The sequence below is a fragment of the Daphnia pulicaria genome, chromosome 6 (assembly GCF_021234035.1).
Source record: "Daphnia pulicaria isolate SC F1-1A chromosome 6, SC_F0-13Bv2, whole genome shotgun sequence".
NCBI lineage: Eukaryota > Metazoa > Arthropoda > Branchiopoda > Diplostraca > Daphniidae > Daphnia > Daphnia pulicaria.
This window is the reverse complement of record NC_060918.1, coordinates 6,330,777-6,350,424: the sequence shown is the minus strand read 5'-3', so window position 1 is coordinate 6,350,424 and position 19,648 is coordinate 6,330,777. Positions and strand designations below refer to the sequence as shown.

The window sequence follows — 19,648 nt, the reverse complement described above, 5'->3', positions numbered from 1 at the left end:
TCTTTAACTGATGCGGCGACCTCTGATTTTGCTTTTAGGAAATATGCAGCTCGATAATTGCTGCAGTCGTCTCTAAAATTGGAGCAGTACAAAGCTCCTCCGATGCTTGGGACTTGGGCGGGGCCCCATACGTCACAAGAGATTAATTGACCAATGCGGGATGATTTGGGTGTGGAGCTTTGGTTGAATGATGTCCTCTTCATTTTCCCCATGGCGCAATCGTGACAGCTAGCTTCTGGGAGCTGAGTGCCGGTTGGGAGATCGAGGCCGACTACTGCGTTGCTGTGTGCCATTTTGATAATGGTCTGGTAGTTTAGATGAGCGAGGCGTTGGTGCCACTCTTGAATGGAATTAGGAAGTGATTTCGGGAGAGCTGAGAGTGATGCAACGACTGGGTCTGGACTGGCATTTCTGGTACTCGAATGAGAAATATTGAGTCGGTATAAGGTTTCGCCGACGCGTTCGCCGGTAAGTAGCAGCTTTCCATCTCGAACGACGGTTACGTTAGATTTGGTAAAACGTATCTCACCACCTTTGGCTGTGATAGATCCAACGGACACTAGATTTATTCCAAGGCTGGGAGCGTACAGGGCGTCGAGAAGAGTAATGGTTTGATGAGCTCCTTCCGCCGACGATGTGATGATGATGTTTCCTGTCCCGAGGATCTCGACACGACTTTGTCCGATTCCGCTGATCCATTTTAGTCCCGGTTGGATGGGTTGAAAATTAGTGAAAAGTGAGCGTTGATGGGACATGTGCTGGGTGGCGCCTGAGTCCAGATAAAAATCGCTGTGCAGTAAAACGCGAGGTGATATGCATGCTGAGTGGGCGACGAGACCGACGTTCGGGCCGGCGAGATCTAGTCGAACGAAATTTTCGGTCAGGTCTCTCTTCTCGTATAAAGCTGAGTTGGCTCGAGTATTCGCTCGCGTGGCTTCCTCTTCCTTCTTGAAACGACATTCTTTTTCCCAGTGGCCGTAAATGTCGCAGTAGTTGCAGTTACCATTTCTCCTTGGGTTTCCTTGATTCGACGACTCGAAGCGAACGTTTCGACCACCTGATCCTCTCCTTCCTCCTCTGCTTTTTTGCCTTCCTCCTCGTGGTGGGTAGGGTCTCGAATTGCTATTTGAAGAGCTTCGGTGAGAGGGGCCAGGAGCAAAAGATTGCGGTGAGTTTGTTTGTCCGCCCCAGAATGCTTGATTATCTGAGCTGCTGCTGCCGTTTACACGTCGTCGTTTGTTCCTTTCTTCTTCGTTGCACAGCCTTGTCGTCAAATTTGCCAGGGTTCTGTCAGCGGCTGAAGTGCTTTCCCAGGCGGTGAAAAAACCGACAAAGGCGTCTGGCAGGGATGTAAGGATCTTGTTGCAGATGCTTCCCTCGTCTGTTGGGCACCCTGCATCTGTCAATTCCTTTGAAAGAAGTTTTATTCTTTCCACGTGAGCTCTTACACCGTGCTCAGCGTTGAAGGTGAGGTTCAAAAATTGCTGTTGGATAGCATGCCTTCTCTCAATAGAATTTCGCTGGTATTGGTTTGTGACTGAGGTCCATATAGCGTTGGAAGTTTCGCAGGTCAGCAGGGAACTTTGTTGTTCTTCAAGGCATGTATTAAAGAGATAATGGATGGCCAAGTTATCATCCTTTATCCATGCGTCTATCTGAGCTTGATTGGTGACTTCTCCAGCTACTCTGTTCACTGCTGGTTTTGGCCTTGTTCCTTCTACAATTGGGACGAGATCATGTTCTCGTAGTCTGATGAACAGACTATACTTCCATATGTTGAAGTTGTTGCCATTAAACTTTACAGTTTGAACGCTGCCTTCTCTTGAGTGTATTGTGTCCATCTTGTTGTGTTATGCTATGCAGCACGTTAGGGTTACTGGGCCCATAACCTGTTGAATATAGTTAACACGTACAAGGGATTAGCCTTCAATAAGGGCAATATAATTATTGTATTGAACATACCGTCTCTTGTTGTTCAGAGGGTCTCTTTGTGCCGTCTCGATACAGCGAGGGCAAGATACTCTTGTTGCTCGAATACAATATGACCTGATTACAATAGTAGTAATGTCAAACACTACTTGAGTACATTAGCATACATATAGATAAAGAATTGAACTTACGGATTGGAATAATATCCAAGATGAGAAAATATGAGGGAGAGTAAAACGAGACGAAAGACTTCCAACATAAGACGGGGAGAGAGAGAGAAAATATAAGAAACGTTTCTTGATGTGAGACACACAGAGAAAAGGATGCAGGGTCGATGACGACGCTAGAAACGAACAGATGACGTTTGTGTCGTCAAGGGGAGATGGGAAAACAAAAGACGATCGGGATGCGTAGACATGGTTTTGATGTTTGAATTCTAACAAAATGTTATAAACATCTCATGTCAGAATACTGTGTTCAAGAGATGAAGTATGTACTGGTTAACCTGCCCTGGACTTTCAATCTCTCTGTGGAGATGAAATTATTACCAATTTTTCTTGCATCACTATCCACTATCATGAATGGTGGAAAATAGTCAAAGGTGAATAATATCTTGACACCTTCATGTTCAGTCATCATTACTCTTGTGCATTTGTTATCTTGTTATAATTTTTAAATTTTAGTCCCATTTTTTTAAATTTTGGGTATGTAAATTATTGGTATCCATTTGCTAAAGAATTAAATTGAACCTTTTGTCCAGCATTGTCGAAATGTATTTTTTAAAATTACATTTTGAGAAGAGGCGGTGTTTATAGACGAAAAAATAAGAACAGTTCAGTGAGTTCACCTTGTCTTGTCGGTAGGCCGGTAGTTTTTGGCCATCCGTGCTATATGTAATTATGTATACCTACTGCCATAGGTATAGCTGCCACCATCCTTATACATAGCACGGATGGCCAATAATTTTCCACAAAAGTATGAAGAAAATAACGACAAAATATTAAATATATATTGACATTGGCTATCCGTGCGGAGTCTTTGGCTATCCGTGCAAAGGCTTTGGCTATCCGTGCAGACTATCGGATGGATTACGAATTGGAGAAAAATAGCTCTTAAGTAATTGAAGGTAATATGTTATTTTTTGGAGAGTATCGGATAGATTACGATTCGGAGATTAATGGCTGTTGAGTAATACGTGTTAGTAATAATCCTCTTTTTAACACGGTCTGATGGAAAAGCTTTAAATTAATTACACATGAAATCTGTCGATCATGGTCGCGAGAAAATGAGAAGAAAAAACAGAGGATCTATATCTGTAGATTCTGTACTGCTAATTTAAATAAACGAAGGCTAGATTTCTAAGTAGATCCCCATCGTGCCGTATCAAATTTAATTTATAGTATGTGAGCTGCGTTGCTGCCATGCAGATAATTTTGTTGCTGCCAGCTTGGTGAGAGGTAGTTCGAGTTGACCTGCAGTTGCTGCAAGCAGTAAGTGCGTGTTTCTTTTATTCTCTATAGGTACCAGACCTACAGAATTTTGTTGTTTTAGTTTGCATGGTGAAGTACCCAAGTACCAACAGATATGTCCCATACAGATATGGCCCCAACGGGTGTTGCTTTAATCCTCTCGTGTCTCCTCTGCACACTTAATGTCTGGAGTATTTGTTTAATTGTGTTTGAGTGTTTGAAGTAGAGAGGGTAAAGATAATAATTTGGCATAAGAAAAAAATGCTTTTGACTTATTTTAAGATAAGTTCTACAAAACAATACATTTAGTCATGTGGGGTTTTTGTGTTGGAATTTGTTGGTATAGTAAAATGTGTGCGTTACATGGGATACCAAACTGAAGCTTATCTTCTGCAAGAATTCTCTTGAATAGAGTAACAAATGAAGTGTTGTTGATTTTTAACTAGCATCTGACCGTATATGGAAGGCATTTTTAGTTTTTACATGTTAAGTCATTTTTTCAATCATTCTCATCTTATTTCTCCAATGTCAAATGCTATTTACAAAGCGAGTTTTAAGCTATAACCGTAATATTCATTTTGAAATTGGTTGTTGACCTGTTGTAGACCCATTCCAATCCCCAGTAACATCAACCAGAAGAAGGAAAGACCAGTTTGCATGTCCTTCCTTCGCGCTCGAAGGTCACATTGATGTTTAAGTTATTAAACGTGGATGCAGTGCTGTAGAGGTTGGGTGAGAGCGAGAAATGTTTTGTTACATAAGCATTTGGTATCCATTTTGATTTTGTTTGTTGTAGACCCATCCCCATCAGCGACGTCAACCTGTAGAAGGATAGGCCAGTTTGCTTCGAAGGTCACGGAAATCATTAGGTAAAACGTGTCATGTGGTGTAGAGGTTGGGTGAGAAAGTGACGTGTTTCATTATCAAGCAGGTACTACAATACCCGCAAGGCTTAGGAGGTGATGGTGAGAAAAAATTCGTATAAAAGGAGAGAGAAAAGAATACAGACATCAGTTAGGTGATCAACCGACACGGCAACAACTCCTGTGGACTACCTACAACCAATTGGCTTCTTCATTACCAGCTTCGCAACATTCCGATTTTCTACATAGAGTCCGATTTTCTACATAGAGTTTTGTACCATTAAGTTTACTACTACTACTATTGACTATGGGTTAATTATCAGTTGCTATTTGATATCAATGTGTAAATATCTAATTTGTCTATTTAACTATGGCGTCGTGCTGCTGTTGGGTGTTGTATCGTTGATGGCTGGGTCGACCACTCGTGTACCGATGTTTCCTTCGCCTACCCCATCATCAACTGGATTGTTCATCGTTTAACCAGTTCGCAGTTACGGGTAATATTATGTTGAATGTTTTCTTCTTTTTCCAGCCTTTTTGTTTTCTTCAAAAAGGCTGAATATTACTCAAGGACGTATGCTACCCCAGTTTACTACACCGAGGAACCTAAGCATTACTCTGCTCCGACAGAGGCTCTTGTTTAGTACACCACCAACGCATTTGAATGTTACATGATCATCTACGCTGCCCACAAGGAGTCCTGTCGCGACCACGGTAGAAGCTAGACGTGCCTTATTCTCTCTCCGAGTTTTCTTTGTGCTATCTCCAACAGTCCGGCGCGAAATTTCATCTCCGCTCTTCTATTATTTCAAAAGCTAAGTCCATCGTAACCCGTTCCCCCCAGCTCACTCCCCCAGAAATGAATCAAGTTTTCTCTTTCGGGTCCAGCCCACCAAACAAAAGACCTTTTGTAAAGTCAACACCTGATTTCCCAGTTCTAGGTTCCCGCTCTCCTCCTCCCAGTACTCCGCCTATCCCCCCAGTCATTATTTCGATCTCTGGTAACTCCCCCAATTTTAAAAATATGAAAACCGCGGAACGTGATGCTTTCCATCTCGCCCTCAAATCCCTCGTTGGTGAGGTAGCCCATTCCAACGTTATGTATGGTGGCGACCTTTGCGTCTTCCCAAACTCAATGGATCAACAAAAAATCCTCCTTTCCACCTCCCAGCTAGCAGACAGAAACTTTACTTGCTCCCTCCCTTCGTCTTCCTCCTCCATGAGCAAGGGAGTCATTTTTGATGTCCCAGTTGATGACAAGGAAGAAGACATTCTCGCAGCGCTCTCCAACCAAAACGTCATCGCAGTTAAAAGGCTACCCATGAAAGGCCACCCTGAAATACACTCCAAAACCGTTCTCCTCTCTTTCTCGTCCACCCTCCCAGATAAAGTCAACATGGCCGCACTCATGTACAAGGTCCACTTGTCCATCCCGAACCCATTTCGTTGCAAAAAATGTTGGCGTCTCGGCCACACCTCCTCAAAATGCAGCTCTAATCTTACTAAATGCAAAAAATGTGGGTCCCTTCACGCACCAGATTTTCTCTGCGTCACCAAATGCGTCAATTGCAGTAGTCCTTCTCATGAGTCCGACAGTGAAAACTGTCCCGAATTCCTCGAGCTCAAAGCCATCCTAAAATTCGCCGCATTAAACGGGATCTCTGTTCAGGAAGCGCGTTCTAAACATAAGAGCTTATACAGCCAAACCATCCTCAGAGCTAAACGTAGCTCGCCTCACTCGGACCCAAGCAACTCGAATCCCACCATCCCTGATCTTTTGAGCTCCCAAATATCCTCTCTTCAAGACGAAATCAAACAAGTGAGAGAGATCACTCTCCCCGGCCTAAATGCATCCATTGCCGCCTTAAATAAAGACCTCGATAACACCAAAAAGAAAGTAGCTAATTTTGACCAGCGCTTTGACAATTTCGCCCAAAAACAAGACTCTCGATTCGACTCTATCGAATCATTATTGAAACAACTCACCGCTGCCATCTCTCCACTGACTTCTTGCCAGTCCCCTTCCGTCATTACGGGCAAAGACGTTAACCTCAACCCTGCTCTCCCCACCTCCTCTTTTAACCATAGCCCAATTGAGCCTATGACCAATCCCCCCCTAAGCAGTGTCAATGAATACTTTTCAGAAAACCACCTCGCTTTCTCCAATAACTTGTCTAATGATTAAGAACCTTTCTTGCCTCCAATGGAACGCCCGTGGTTTAACCAAATCCAAGCTCGAGGAGTTCCGTATCCTCCTTAATCAATTTAATCCCGACCTCGTTTTTTTGAGTGAAACTCACTGGTCCCACCATTTTTGCGTTAAATTTAAAAATTATCATACCCTTAAGAAGGATCGCCATATGCGACGAGGAGGTGGCGTAGCCCTCCTTATAAAGAAATCTCTACAATATTCAGTTGCCAACCCCCCGATTCAAAGCTCCCTTGAAATCATCAGCGCGAGCATTTTCACTCAATCAGGAGAAATCGAATGTTTTTCAGTTTATTGTCCCAAAGGTAACTGCTCCCAAGAAGAAATTAACCTTCTCATTTCAAGACCAAACCACTTTATCCTGGCCGGCGACCTTAACGCCCACCATCAACTTTGGGAATCCTCCCCCACTGTCAACACAGCTGGTCACTCAATCAGTAAAGCCATCATCGATCACCCCAACGCTTCTCTCATTACCCCCCTCGACTTAGGCACCCGAATCGACCCTAGCTCTGGTAAACCCTCCACTATCGACCTCTTCATCACGTCATCTCAATTCGTCTTGAATTCTAACATCAGCCTTGGCCCCTTCTGCGGGAGCGATCATCTACCGATCTTTACTACACTGAACGCGGACCCCATCCGCCTATCCTCCAAACCCCCATCATGGATTTTCTTAAAAGATAAATGGCCCAAGTGGAACGCCGATCTCGAGAACTGTCTTACTTCATCCCCCTTTCACGTTCTATCTGACCCCAAACAAATGTACGACTCTTTCAAAAACTCCATTCTATCAGCCAGCCACTTGAATTTCTCTATGACAAAATCCTCTCCAGAGTCTCTTAGGGAACCCCGTCGCCCATGGTGGTCAAACGAATGTCAAGCCGCCGTTGCATCAGCTAAAAGAGCCGAAAAGGCCTGGCGTAAATCCCCACTCTCATCCGAGAAGAGATTAGCTTGGAAGAAAGCTGAAGCAATCAAGAAACGACTTATAATCTCAGCCAAAAAAGCAGCCTGGTCAACCTTCATCAATAACCTCAACCCCCAATCCAACAACAACCATGTATGGCCCTTTATGAGAGCCATGAGTGGCCAAGGAAATAACTGTATACCCATAGCTCCTGTAATTAAGAAACCAAACGGCGTCTCTCTTACTTCTCCACTAGATATTGCAGAATCCTTCCTCGATTTTTTCAGCAACCCTCCTGACTCCCTATCCGACCACTCAGTCGATGAAGCCACCCTCTCTCCTATCATCAATTCTCGTATAGCTGATAACTCTCCTAATCAACTTAATCTTCTCTTCACACCCCATGAATTAGAATCCGCTCTAGTTAAAATCAAAAGTAGATCCACCGGCCCAGACAACATACATAATGAAATGCTAGCCAACTTATCAAACAACAATAAACGCAGCTTACTCCTCTTGTTCAACTCCCTTTATCAGCTCTCTTTCGTCCCAGAAGACTGGAAGAAGGCAATTGTAATTCCCCTCCCCAAACCAAACAAACCATCAGATGTAGTCAGCTCCTATCGCCCAATTAGCCTCACCTCCTGCTTATGCAAACTTTTCGAACGTATTATCACAAACCGCATCTCCTGGTATGTTGAAAGCAAAAATTTGATCTGTCCAAACCAGGCCGGCTTCAGAAAACGGCGTTGTACTACTGACCACCTTGTCCAGCTAGACCTCGACATTAAAAGGAGCTTCAAAGAAAAACAGTCTACGGTGGCTGTTTTTCTCGACATTGAAAAAGCATACGATTCGGTATGGATTACCGGCCTCCTCTATAAACTGTCGAAAATCGGCATTCACGGCTCTTGTCTCGCTTGGCTATCCAATTTTCTCCAAAATCGCTCCATTTGTATCCGCCTTGGTAGTCACTCTTCAGCATTCAAACTCTTAAAAAATGGCGTTCCCCAAGGCGCCGTTATCAGTCCTCTACTGTTCAATATCATGCTTTTTGATTTCCCTCTCCCCTCTATTAACTCCAAGCTCCTACTCTTCGCCGACGACGTCACCATCTACTCAAAAGTTAAACGCCCCATTGATGCCGAAGTTACTCTCCAACCCTACTTAGACAAAATCGCAAAATGGGGGAAAAAATGGAAACTTAAATTCTCAGCAGCCAAATCGTCCGCCGTATCCTTCACCCGTTCATATAAACCCGGGGACGACCCGCTTTTATTCATCAACGGCCGCCGCATCCCAAATGTATCAAAAGTGAAATTCCTTGGCCTTACTCTCGACTCAAAGCTCCTATGGAAAGACCACATAGCCCAAGTAGTAAACAAATGCATTAAAATTAAAAACGCCTTCTCGATCATCTGTAAAGCCTCCTATGCCCCCTCTCTCCGTTCCTTGTCATCGTTATTCAAAAGCCTAGTGCGTAGCCGCATTGACTACGGCTTAATTGTATACGGCTCAGCCAGCAAGTCCCATCTCAACAAAATCGACGTCGCCGCTAGATCTATTCTCCGCATCATCCTCGGTTCAAAACCCTCTTCTCCTACGGAAGTCATTTACGCCGAATCAAATACTGAGCCCGTCGCCTACAGAAGAGAATGGCTCGCCTCCAAATATGTGATTAACCTCAGCTCAAACCCCAGAAATTTAACGTTCAACTCAATAAAAGCTTTGTTCTCATCCTCCGACCAATGGCCAACGAGATGCTCCCCATGTCTGCTCTCAATCTGCTCCAATCTTAAATTAAAGAATCACAACCTGTTTAGCCTCTCCTCTGACATCACCTACCCGTCTTCCATTCCCCCTCCCCCATGGTCTCCCCCTCTCTTTGAATCTAAATGGTTCCCTCTCAAAAAATCAGCCGCCTCAATTAATCCACAGCTCACCTCTATCATCTTCAACTCCCTCGTGGAAAACATACCCCCGCCCGACATCATCATCTTCACCGACGGCTCTGTCAAATCAAGCCCTCCTCGCTCTACATGCGCCATCTTCATTCCCGCTCTTAACTGCTCTAAATCTTGGCTCCTCTCCCAAGGTTCCGGTATATTCACCGCCGAACTCTACGGAATTCTAAAAGCACTCGAATCAATCTACGCTCTAGACCAACTCCCCCCTTGCATCCACATTTTCTCAGATTCCAGCTCCGCCATCAAGGCCCTCTCGTCCCCCATACCCCCAATTCATAGTTGCATCTCGGAGATCAAAAATCTCCTCAATTGTCTCCTCTCTAGTGGCACCAAAACAATTATTTACTGGATTCCCAGTCACTCCGGTATTACCGGTAACGAAATAGCGGATAACCTTGCCTCCGACGACAGCGACCCCTCCTCCAGAAGCCTAATCGAAAATTCCCTATCATCAGGGGAACTCATCTCGTCATTGAAACATTCTTGGGAACAATCGCTTCTAGCTCACCTTCACAAATGCAAAAAGCCCTGCGTTCAAATGAGAACCAAGCCTGGCTTCATCCCATGGCACCACTCCAAAGACAGAGCAACATCAACTTGCCTTCACCGCTTGAGAAACGACCACAACCATCTAAACGCTTTCGCTCACCGCATCGACCAAGATTCTGACCCGAGCTGCCGATTTGGTTGCCCAGCCATCGAATCTACAAAACATGTCTTAATTGATTGTCCTACCCATCACGCTCATCGCCTTAATCTCATCCGTTTCCTCAACTCAAATCGTCTCCCCTTGAACCCTCAAACGCTCCTGGGCCTCGACCCCTCAATCAGCCCAAAAACTCAATTTAAACTCAACAATCTCCTGTCATCATACCTAAGCAAAACGGGCCTCCGACTTATCGCATAATTCTCAAACCTACCTCATCTCCTCCCCCCCCCCTCTTCATCTCCATCTAAAATCAAATCCAAAAGCTCCGAAACACAGTATTCATCCTCGCCGGTGCATGAGGGTCCTCCAATAATTTATTCGGAAGACCAGATGTCAGCCTTAAATCTGGCTCCCCTGGATCCCAGATGCCAAGGCAGACGCACCTAAATTCTCACCAACCAAATCTACGCTGCCCACAACTACTACACTGAAGCTTCGAAGTGCTACACCATAAATGTACAACCAATTTGCAAGCAAGGGTAAATATGCTGTTTTACATAGTTTGAATTATTTCACATTTTCTCTAAGTTTTAATTAATAACTGAAAATGATTTATTTTATTTATTTATAGTTATGTGACGACGTGCTGCTGTTAAATCTTGTATCTTTGATGCATATGACCGTTGGTGTAGTGATGTTTCCTGGGTATGGCGGATATTAAACCGCAACGCTACTGTCTTGCTACACAACAACAATCTTAACGACCTGTTACTACACCGAAAAGGCTGAATATTACACAAGGACGTACACTACCCCAGTTTACTACACCGAAGAGCCTGAGCATTACTCTGCTCCGAGCTACAACGGAGGCTCCTGTTTACTACACCACCATCGCCCCCGAGTGCTACTACACCACGTTGCCCCCAACCGCTACAAAGCGAAGTACTACACCATCGAAGGAAATCAATTCGCATTCACGGGTAATTATACATTTATATTTCAAATCGTGAATCAATTCTACCTCGTTTCGAGTTGTTGATAATATGATTTGACTGGTTTTAATTCAAAGTCTATTTTCAAACTGTTAATTGTTTAGATTACTATGGTGTTGTGCTGCTGTCGGGTGTTGTATCGTTGATGGTTGGGTGGATTATGAGTGTACCGATGTCTCCTGGGTATGGTGGTTTTCAAGTACTAGCAGCTATAGAATCACCACGTTGCTGTCTTACTATTTAACAACGTCGCCATACGCAACACCTACTTACTACACTGATGCTCGTAAATACTGCACCTCCAAGGCTCCAAGAGTACTACACGAATATCTACGCTGCTCCGAGCTACACTGAGGCTGTAGCTTATTAATCCACAAAGCGGCCGAGTACCGAGGGTTTCCAAGTACTACACTTCAACCTACTGCAGAGCAGTAGTTATCAACAACTGCCATAATCGTATGAAATATTCGCAACCGTTGGTAAATATTATATTTTAATTCGAATCGAAAATCAGTGTTATCGTTGTTGTAAATATGAATAATTATAATTGAAACTATTAACATTGTCTTTCTTCTGGTTAACCGTGTTCTGCTGTTGAGGGGCGTATCGTATTATCACTGGTGTATTGAAGCCTCTGGATATGGGGGATAGAATATTCAACCGTTAAAGTGCATCACCAAAGAGCCAGCTAACCTAACTACATCGAGGTTTCAAAGTACTACACCACTGAAGCACCGGCAACGGAATACTACACTACGCATACTGCCTCTGCCTACTAGTCTACTACACCGGGGCTTTTAATTACTACAGCACCAAAGTATCACCCATTTTGGTTTATCTCCTTTTTTATTGCGATTTCTTCATTTCTATGATCTCTTCCTTTTATACGATATATTTTTTTACGCTCTTCTTTTTTGCGTTCCTTTTCTTTTTGCGAACTCTTTTTTTTTGCGCTTTCATTTTTTTGGTTTTTTTGCTATCTTTTTCCATTCCATCTTTTTCCATTTTGGATATCTATATGGTTTTTTTATTTTTATTTTCCTCCGGCCCCATTGATCATTTCTGTTGGCCCAGGAGGGGCAGCAGGGCGGGAGGATTTGAACCTGAAATAAAATCGTCTAGCGTTCTAGTACTGACGTCACTTGCAACATTGTAACCATTTTTCCAATCTTTCCGCTAATCTCGCCGGATTCAAACTTGTTTGAATCGACGACCGGTTTCATTTGTCGGGGACTGGTACGGCCAGGATGTTACGTAACGCAATTGGCTACTTGTCCAGCTTCGAAGCGCTAATGTCATTCCCAGTTGAAAGCAAATGGGAATTTTTTTTAATCGGTCTAGTCTGCGACCTGCTGGCCGAGAGATAAACGCCCTCCCGACACACCCCGAAAAAAGATGACCCTGTCTCCTGCTGCCAGTGCCCGAATAAATACCTGTAGACGAAAGAGAAAGAAAAAAAGAGAAAAGGTATAGGCAGGAGGAAAATCGAATGATGATCGGGATAGACAGAAGGAGGAGAGTGAACATTGCCCTTGGGATAGTTGAGCGCTAGAAACCTACATTTTAGTTTTCCTGCCGTTCAGTTGATGAAGCTACCTCACCATTTTGGTCTTTTCCACCTGTCCTTCCCTTTTTTCTTCTTCTTTCGGCTTTCTTGCGGATGTTTTTCTTCCAGGGTGGGGGGGAGAGACTGGAAATGAGGTAGTTCCAGTTCCCAAAATACGACACCTGGATAGCGCAGCTTTTCTTCTTTCGTTTTTCTTTCATAGCGTCGAGTAAAATAATAAGAGAGAGAGTAAGGTACGTGTGTAGTACCGACTACTACACCGGTAATGGAATTGAACGGACACGCATCGCTTCCTTATTAACTGTATTATATCCGGTTGATTGAAGCGTCGTATTTAATTCTATTCATTTTATTATTTCATTGATGACAGTTACATCGAAGATGACAAAGTGTCTGGCTTTCGGGCGACCATGTTTGTGCTGTCGAAAGTGCCCGAGCTGGGCGACACCATGTTCATCGTTTTGCGCAAGCAGCCGCTCATTTTCCTCCACTGGTACCACCACGCCACCGTCTTGGTTTACTGTTGGTAATTTCCCATCTAAAAGTTATTTTTATTATCAAAAATAATTCATTTGTTTTTTTGTCTACTCATTTAAATTAGGTACGCTTTCAAAGAGTACACTGCTCCAGCGCGTTGGTTCATCGTGATGAACTTTGCCGTTCACGCGTTCATGTACTCGTATTACGCCCTCAAGGCTATGAACTATCGGGTCCCGCGCTTCGTCTCCATGGCCATCATGGTCGCCCAGCTCTCGCAGATGGCGGGCGGATGCGCCGTCAACCTCTGGGCTTACCAAGTGAGTGGCTTTTTTTTCTTTCTCGATCAAGAGTTTCATTTCAAACGACATCTTCTCCTCAAAGGGCACACGCCATTACGACGGCCATTCTCGCTAGATTGAAATGGGCCTCAATTTGGTCCTGTTTGGTCCCGTGTTCCACTTGAGACAAGAAATGGCGATTCTATACTATTAAAAATGAAGCGAAGAGGGGGGGGGGGGGTTGTGTCTTTTAACACGTCCTTATATACGTCCTGGCCTACATCCCGACAATATGGCGCCATGTTTGAACGAGTGAATAGTAGTACAGGAAAGATGAGGCAGCAGCAATTGACGTTTATTAATGACATAGGAAACGCCAACGTTTAGATTTTGGAGAAAACTTTTTTTTAGTGGCGTGCAATTATTTTGCAAATGACCGGCGATATAAACAGCGGAAGCGATTGACGGATCACGATGGATTGAAAATTCCACTTTTGGGTGGTGGAAAGTAGAAATTTCCGAATCGATTAACTACCCGCCGGAACTTGAAAAGAAAAAGGGTCGTCAAGTTCAGATGCGCATTGACTTACACGTAAGTGTGCCAGCGACCTCGAATAGGATATGGGTTGGTGGGGGGGGGGGGGGGGGGGGAACTACTTTGAACTATTGGACTCATCGGACGATAATTTTAGTAATTTATTTTCTTTTAACCAAGTAAAAGGTCAGCCCGTCAAAGCGATAGACTCATCACGCCATATTAGACATCGCCCTAAATCAAAGTCTGTCCGTCGTTACGGGAAATATGAATCTTCAAATGACGACCTTTAAACCAGAATTATTATTCATTTTTCTTCTCTTTTTATCTCTTTGCCACAGTTGAAGCAGAACGGCGAGGCGTGCAACGTCAGCGAACACAACATCAAGATGTCGCTGATCATGTACTTTTCGTACTTTGTCCTTTTCGCCCGCTTCTTCTACAAGGCGTACGTCGACCGACGGGCTCCGCGCAAGGGGCTAGTCGACACCAGGGGGTCGTCGGCGACGGCCAGCATCGATCACAGCAGCAGCAACGGAACGGCCATGAAAGTCCAGTAGAGAGCCGCCGAGAAACAGAAACGCTTGGCCAGCGACAAAATGGAAAATCACTGAGCTTCTTCGGGAAGGAACGGGAAAACAAAAAATGGTGAAAAAAAAACATTCCTGACTTTGGAAAATTAAAAATAAAGCAATTCCAAAATGAAAATAGAGAAAAAATGATTAAAAAAAAGAAAATAGATTGTAAAGGGGATGCACATGGAGCTGGTCGTCCTTTCAACTCGTGTTGGTTTTATAGTCTTTATAAAAAAAAAAAAAAATTATATTAGCAGATTAAGGGGATTTTTCCAGCAGGGGGAAATTGATTGTCTTTTTTCGTGTATCATTTATTATTTACCTTATTTTTTTCCTTCCCTGTATCATAGGCCTATATATACAAAATGTTGTGGTGCTCTCTTTGCACTCTTAATTCTGATGGGCTGATTGCTATGCGATTGAAGCCGACTGTGCATGTTTCTTCCCCCCTTACTTTTGCTTACATCACACAATCCGCCATTACAATAATTTTTCTTCTCCTTTTTTCTGATTTTCTTACGTTTTGTATAAACATGAATTGATCCAATCACGTGCGGAAACGGTTCAAGTTTAGTTCAAGTGTTGATTGCGCGGTCGCAAAATAGCTGCAAAGAAATAAGCCAATTGATGTCATTTATCCGCCGTTTTGTTCCAAACTCTCCAATAAGTTGATGTTTCCGCTGCTGTTCGTCTTATTTCAATGGTTGGCCCCTCCCAATTGTCTGCACTGCGATCCCACATGTCATCAATGGCGGAACGAAAACAAAAAGATTTCAATCACCAGTCGCTGATTTTTTATTTCTGCCGACAACAACAACACAATTATTGAATATCTCTATTCATATTCCCTATTATACTTATCCCAATTTAATAGTTTCCAATTTATTCTGGCCCGTCTCGTATATGTATACATGTACGACGGGCAAGCATTTGAACTCGGTTTCGCTCAAATGGCTCTAGATCTTACACTCCCGGAACTACCTTTATAATCCTATCACCAAATGTACACCGCCCGTCTCTCTGATCATTCGCCAATTCTTTTTTTCTATTTTATTATTATTTTCCCAAACCCCACGACACACTATTCTACTCAATCACCACCCACCACCGACCCCCCATTACTAACACACGTGCTATATGATGATAACTATACAGTACCTCGATCTGATCGGAAGGAAATGAAAAGAGGAATGTCATAAAAGCAAAATGGAAAAGAAAAATCAAAGACATACGAAAACTCACGCATGCATTCATTTGTTTGACTTGTTTTTACTTTTCGCTGTCAATTGTTTTTCGAATTTGAATTTGACTGCACAATGGGGGGGAGGGGGTATAACTCGGCCCTTGTTGTATTTTTCACGGAATCAATCAAGGACGAATAACCCAGTCAGAAATCCGGTTCCTAGGTACACTTGTCCAGTATTAACAATTATTAGGGTTCGTTTGGGTCCAAAACGATCGACGAGAAAGAAAAGAGCCAAAGGCGAAGGTGTGGATCGATAAAAGCCAAAGAGAAATAAAAAATTTGTAACGCCAAAACGGTTGCCAATGGCGGTATAACATCACACCATTGGGACTAGATTAGTGGTTATTTCGTTCGATCGCTTTTGTAAACGGCCAAATATAAATAACGTCATCTATAACGAATATGATAACCACATCAATCCCGGTACTACTTATGCTACGGCACGGGCTCGCACCGCACCAAACCGAATTTAGATTCATTATTTTTTAAAATTTTACACCTTTTGCTTTTTAGTATTTCATTATTTCATTGCACGCTAGACTATTTCTCATTTTCCATTTTGTTTTCTGTAATTATGCGTAATAGAGCGGAGGGTGCGGCCAGCACAAACACAAAATGTTGTAAATTTTGACGCTAGATGGCGATCGATATTGTTTGTTTTTCTCATGGCGTACAAATGTCGAAAGTTGTGTTTGCTTTTTCCTACGTGTTTTTACTTTTTACTGGTTTTTAAGAAAAAATTTCAACTATAATTTGATATATAAGCAAGTCTGTAAAGGTAGACTGATCTCCAGAGTCCAGAGTTTATATTCTTATTATTGCGTCGCTATGTTATTGTCATTTTCGTCAATTCGAAAGCAAGTCATTGTCAAAAATTAGACATCTTTGTATTCGACTATTGCGTCTGTTGTCCCATCTGACAGATAATATTCGTGGATCAATGACATTCACAGTTTTAACAGTAAGGCCCTGAATATTTCATTTAAACCACAACTCCAACTTCCCAACACCCAAAAATTGGTGATTAATGCAACAGGTAAACATGACATGAATAATTTGATTCTTTTACTACTTCACAGTGTTAAGCACATTGACAAGGTGTAGGAGGAGGGTACCTTGACATGACATAACTGACAATAAGTTGCAAAAAAGGTGATTAAATGTCTATTATTTTACAGGTTCTCTCTTGAGTATTGGTACTTCCGAAGCAGTTTTTGAAGCAGTTGGTTATCAAGTAGTGATCTACCATCAGTGCCTTCCCACGCAAAGCATGGAGCAAACTTCCAGATGCAAATAGAGGTAAAACTTGCTGCTATATTAGTTCTTGCCTATAAACATATCAATGAAAACAGTTTGTGGCTATGGCATAATGGCCACCAAGCCCGAAGCCCCATATCAGTTTGCAGCGTCACTTTTAATTTTGCACCATCCATTGTAACTTAATTTAATATGATAATTGACATTAAGTCTAGCAACAAAGCTCAGTTGTTGGATTTTTGAAAAAGTGATTTTTTTCTACTTCCGGTTTTCTCATTTCAGTCAGGTGTTTGGTGTTCAGTAAATATTCATCTGACGCACAAAAGAACCACATATTCGTGATCCTCGTCTAATTTGTGGTTAAGTTTATGTTGTTTTTACGTACGCGTACTTCCATTTTGATAGGGAATGACAAATGACGCCTCAAAAGCAGCTCAAAAGAAAAAACTGCGGTTGCAAATGCAATCTTCAACAATCTTGCGTAACAATATTGCGTGAGTCAGTGAGTGTCAAGTTTTAATTTTTTTTTTTTTGCTTGTTATTCTTGTTTCTAATTTTAGTAAGTCTCGATAAGCTAGTTTCAATTCATTTTACTGTTTTAAATTTTAAATATTTGTTGTTTACAACGCTACGATGGCTTGGATTGTTTTCAGCGGTAAAAAACATTAGTTTCACTGTTTCAGTTACTTCAACTATACACTTTTCTTGTTTGTTTGCAATACTGAAAAAAATCATCGAAGAATTCTTCGTCAACGTAAATTTTGTTATGCCAAAAAACAGTGCAGAAAGAATTCATCCCGTTAACGTTATTTCGTGTGCCCTGACACGCAGGATACGAATTACTTGTAATCTAAAATTGAGCGAAGATGGTGGACAAGAGTAACAACGTAGAAGCTGCTCACCTCTGGAAGGCGTTGAGCGAAGATAAAATCAAAGTAAATTGCAGTTGGTTTGGTTCCGTGTCCAGGTGTCCTCCACTTCCAAATCAGTCGCTCTTTTCAGAGCCTGATTGAAGTGATTGACGAATTTGGTAAATTGGTCCACCCATCAAAGTGTGAATTTCCCTTGATGGATTTAGTCATAATAATTTTTTTTTAAATTGTTATTGTTTATTGTTGTTTGGCACCATGTTGTTGGCTGAGACACTGAAGATGACATCTTGTGGCCAGGTTTGTCTTCAGTTGTTGGGCGTAGGCTAGCCCTTTAAGGCCCCCTACCTTCTTGGCTTCTTGCTTCATTGTTAGTTGAATCACGATCTATGGTTGAATTGAATCATGAGGTTCTGAGAGAAAGAGTCGCCATTTTTAGACCTTTCTATTTTTGAGGTTTTGAATTTTAATGTTGGCTTAATTAGCTGGATTGCCACTTGAGGCATTTCTTAGAATGTGATGGGTTCTAGTTGGTTTGGGTTGGCGGTTCGTGAGCTTGCTATTATTCTTGGTATAATTGATTCGATTAAATTCTATTGCATGTGCAGTGATAGTGGTCTGAAAGTGTTTAATTTCATTTTTTATTTGTAGACTAATTTTGATGCTGAAAGACTTGGAAACGATGCTGTCGACCACGTCGAGAAGCTGAGTAACATTCTGCTTTTACAATGGTAAAATTAATAATTAAACTGATTGAAATATATGTGGATCATAACATTTGTAATTTTTGATTGCAGGCACCTCTTAATAAAAGGAACTTAAAAGCCATCCAATCTAGGGCTTCCATCAAATCGTGCAGGCTGCATGCCATGGAAGTCGCATTTAACTTTGCTATGAACATCATGAACACATACACTATTTGAAGGTGACATTCTTATCCAGTTAAAGATTTTACAATTAAAATGTGATTAAGCTTTGCATTCATTGGTTAGTTTTGACATTTTGGGATTTCGTCAAGTCAACAGCTATTTCCTTCAGGGTTGTGTTCTGTTATGGATTATTTAAAGGGGAGTTATACAAGACAGGCAGATTCTGAAAGAAGTTTTGTTTATTTGTTCCACTGTAGTGTATCCTTCAAAGTTTAAATTATTTTGTATTTAAATTTTAAATGAGTCATCTAGTTTCATGTAAATTTATTAATTTATTAAGTTTCCACGATAGCTATAAGATAATTTGGCCATATAATATTTGGGTTGAATATTTGAAGCATATTTTTTTTAAATTTCTTATAGCATTTCGCCATTTCCAATGATGCTGAAGATTAATTTTACTTCGGTTATAGTTTCATCATTCATTTTTACGTAGCAGTGGTGGTGCTGTCCAATGTGGCGTGTTGTTGCAGCCTATGGTGGTGAAAGAAATCTGCATCAAGTTGCTGTTCCTTGTGCATCTAAGGTGCTGGTTTTGTGCTACAGAAGTGACATCCAATATTGTTTGTAATTGCTATTTGTGTCTTTGCAGTTTACCTTTATATATTGAGAAGGAACAAAAAAAATAGTAATACGGGGAGGTTTATGTCAAATATTTGTTTGACATAAACCTCCCAGTATGTATGAATATGTATAAATAAACATGTCCAGGATGGGGGAATGAGGAGGAAGTTGGGGTGGGGTATTTGTTTATGATTTACTAAAAAAAGTGAAGTATATTTTTATTGAATATGCAGTACTTGGTGATAAAATCTGTTGTTTAACCTAATTCCCCAAACTCCATAAGCACCAACATCCAATCCCACATCCATTCCTAAAACCTCACAATCTCAACATCAAATTCACTCAATTGTTGTTTACCTA

At 42.0% G+C, this 19,648-nt stretch overlaps 2 protein-coding genes and 5 long non-coding RNA genes across 12 annotated transcripts; 6 read left to right on the top strand and 1 right to left on the bottom strand.

Moving 5' to 3' along the window:
• Positions 1-1,811: 1,811 nt before the first annotated feature.
• On the bottom strand, positions 1,812-2,318 carry LOC124341717. Its single transcript, XR_006918583.1, has 3 exons — positions 2,121-2,318; positions 1,963-2,046; positions 1,812-1,889 (listed from the first exon to the last, which is right to left on the bottom strand). It is a non-coding gene; the product is annotated as an uncharacterized LOC124341717 (long non-coding RNA).
• A 737-nt stretch (positions 2,319-3,055) lies between these two features.
• Positions 3,056-4,532, top strand: LOC124341716. Its single transcript, XR_006918582.1, has 3 exons — positions 3,056-3,419; positions 4,004-4,130; positions 4,195-4,532. It is a non-coding gene; the product is annotated as an uncharacterized LOC124341716 (long non-coding RNA).
• Positions 4,533-5,285: 753 nt separating this feature from the next.
• On the top strand, positions 5,286-6,446 carry LOC124342045. Its single transcript, XM_046795016.1, has one exon. It carries the CDS (start codon positions 5,286-5,288, stop codon positions 6,444-6,446), a length of 1,161 nt encoding a protein of 386 aa, XP_046650972.1.
• Positions 6,447-10,461: 4,015 nt separating this feature from the next.
• Positions 10,462-11,888, top strand: LOC124341715. 2 transcript variants are annotated; one of them, XR_006918581.1, is made up of 4 exons: positions 10,462-10,535; positions 10,628-10,976; positions 11,093-11,467; positions 11,588-11,888. It is a non-coding gene; the product is annotated as an uncharacterized LOC124341715 (long non-coding RNA). The 2 variants fall into 2 exon arrangements; XR_006918580.1 differs by lacking the exon at positions 11,588-11,888 and having other exon boundaries at positions 11,093-11,521.
• A 1,005-nt stretch (positions 11,889-12,893) lies between these two features.
• LOC124342043 (elongation of very long chain fatty acids protein 6-like) lies at positions 12,894-14,556 on the top strand (the record flags this gene model as incomplete). The annotated part of the gene is made up of 3 exons (XM_046795014.1): positions 12,894-13,081; positions 13,157-13,352; positions 14,190-14,556. Coding segments are annotated over 3 exons (603 nt in total), but the record flags the coding sequence as incomplete, so codon positions are not given.
• A 2,877-nt stretch (positions 14,557-17,433) lies between these two features.
• Positions 17,434-18,001, top strand: LOC124341718. Its single transcript, XR_006918584.1, has 2 exons — positions 17,434-17,581; positions 17,667-18,001. It is a non-coding gene; the product is annotated as an uncharacterized LOC124341718 (long non-coding RNA).
• Positions 18,002-18,113: 112 nt separating this feature from the next.
• Positions 18,114-19,373, top strand: LOC124341714. 5 transcript variants are annotated; one of them, XR_006918577.1, is made up of 4 exons: positions 18,114-18,366; positions 18,447-18,526; positions 18,593-18,720; positions 19,161-19,373. It is a non-coding gene; the product is annotated as an uncharacterized LOC124341714 (long non-coding RNA). The 5 variants fall into 5 exon arrangements; XR_006918576.1 differs by having other exon boundaries at positions 19,088-19,373; XR_006918579.1 differs by lacking the exon at positions 19,161-19,373 and adding an exon at positions 18,788-18,867.
• Positions 19,374-19,648: the final 275 nt, after the last annotated feature.

Coding starts and splice junctions, on each gene's coding strand:
- LOC124342045 (XM_046795016.1), top strand. CDS start 5,286: ATGAAAACCGCGGAACGTGATGCTTTCCATCTCGCCCTCAAATCCCTC.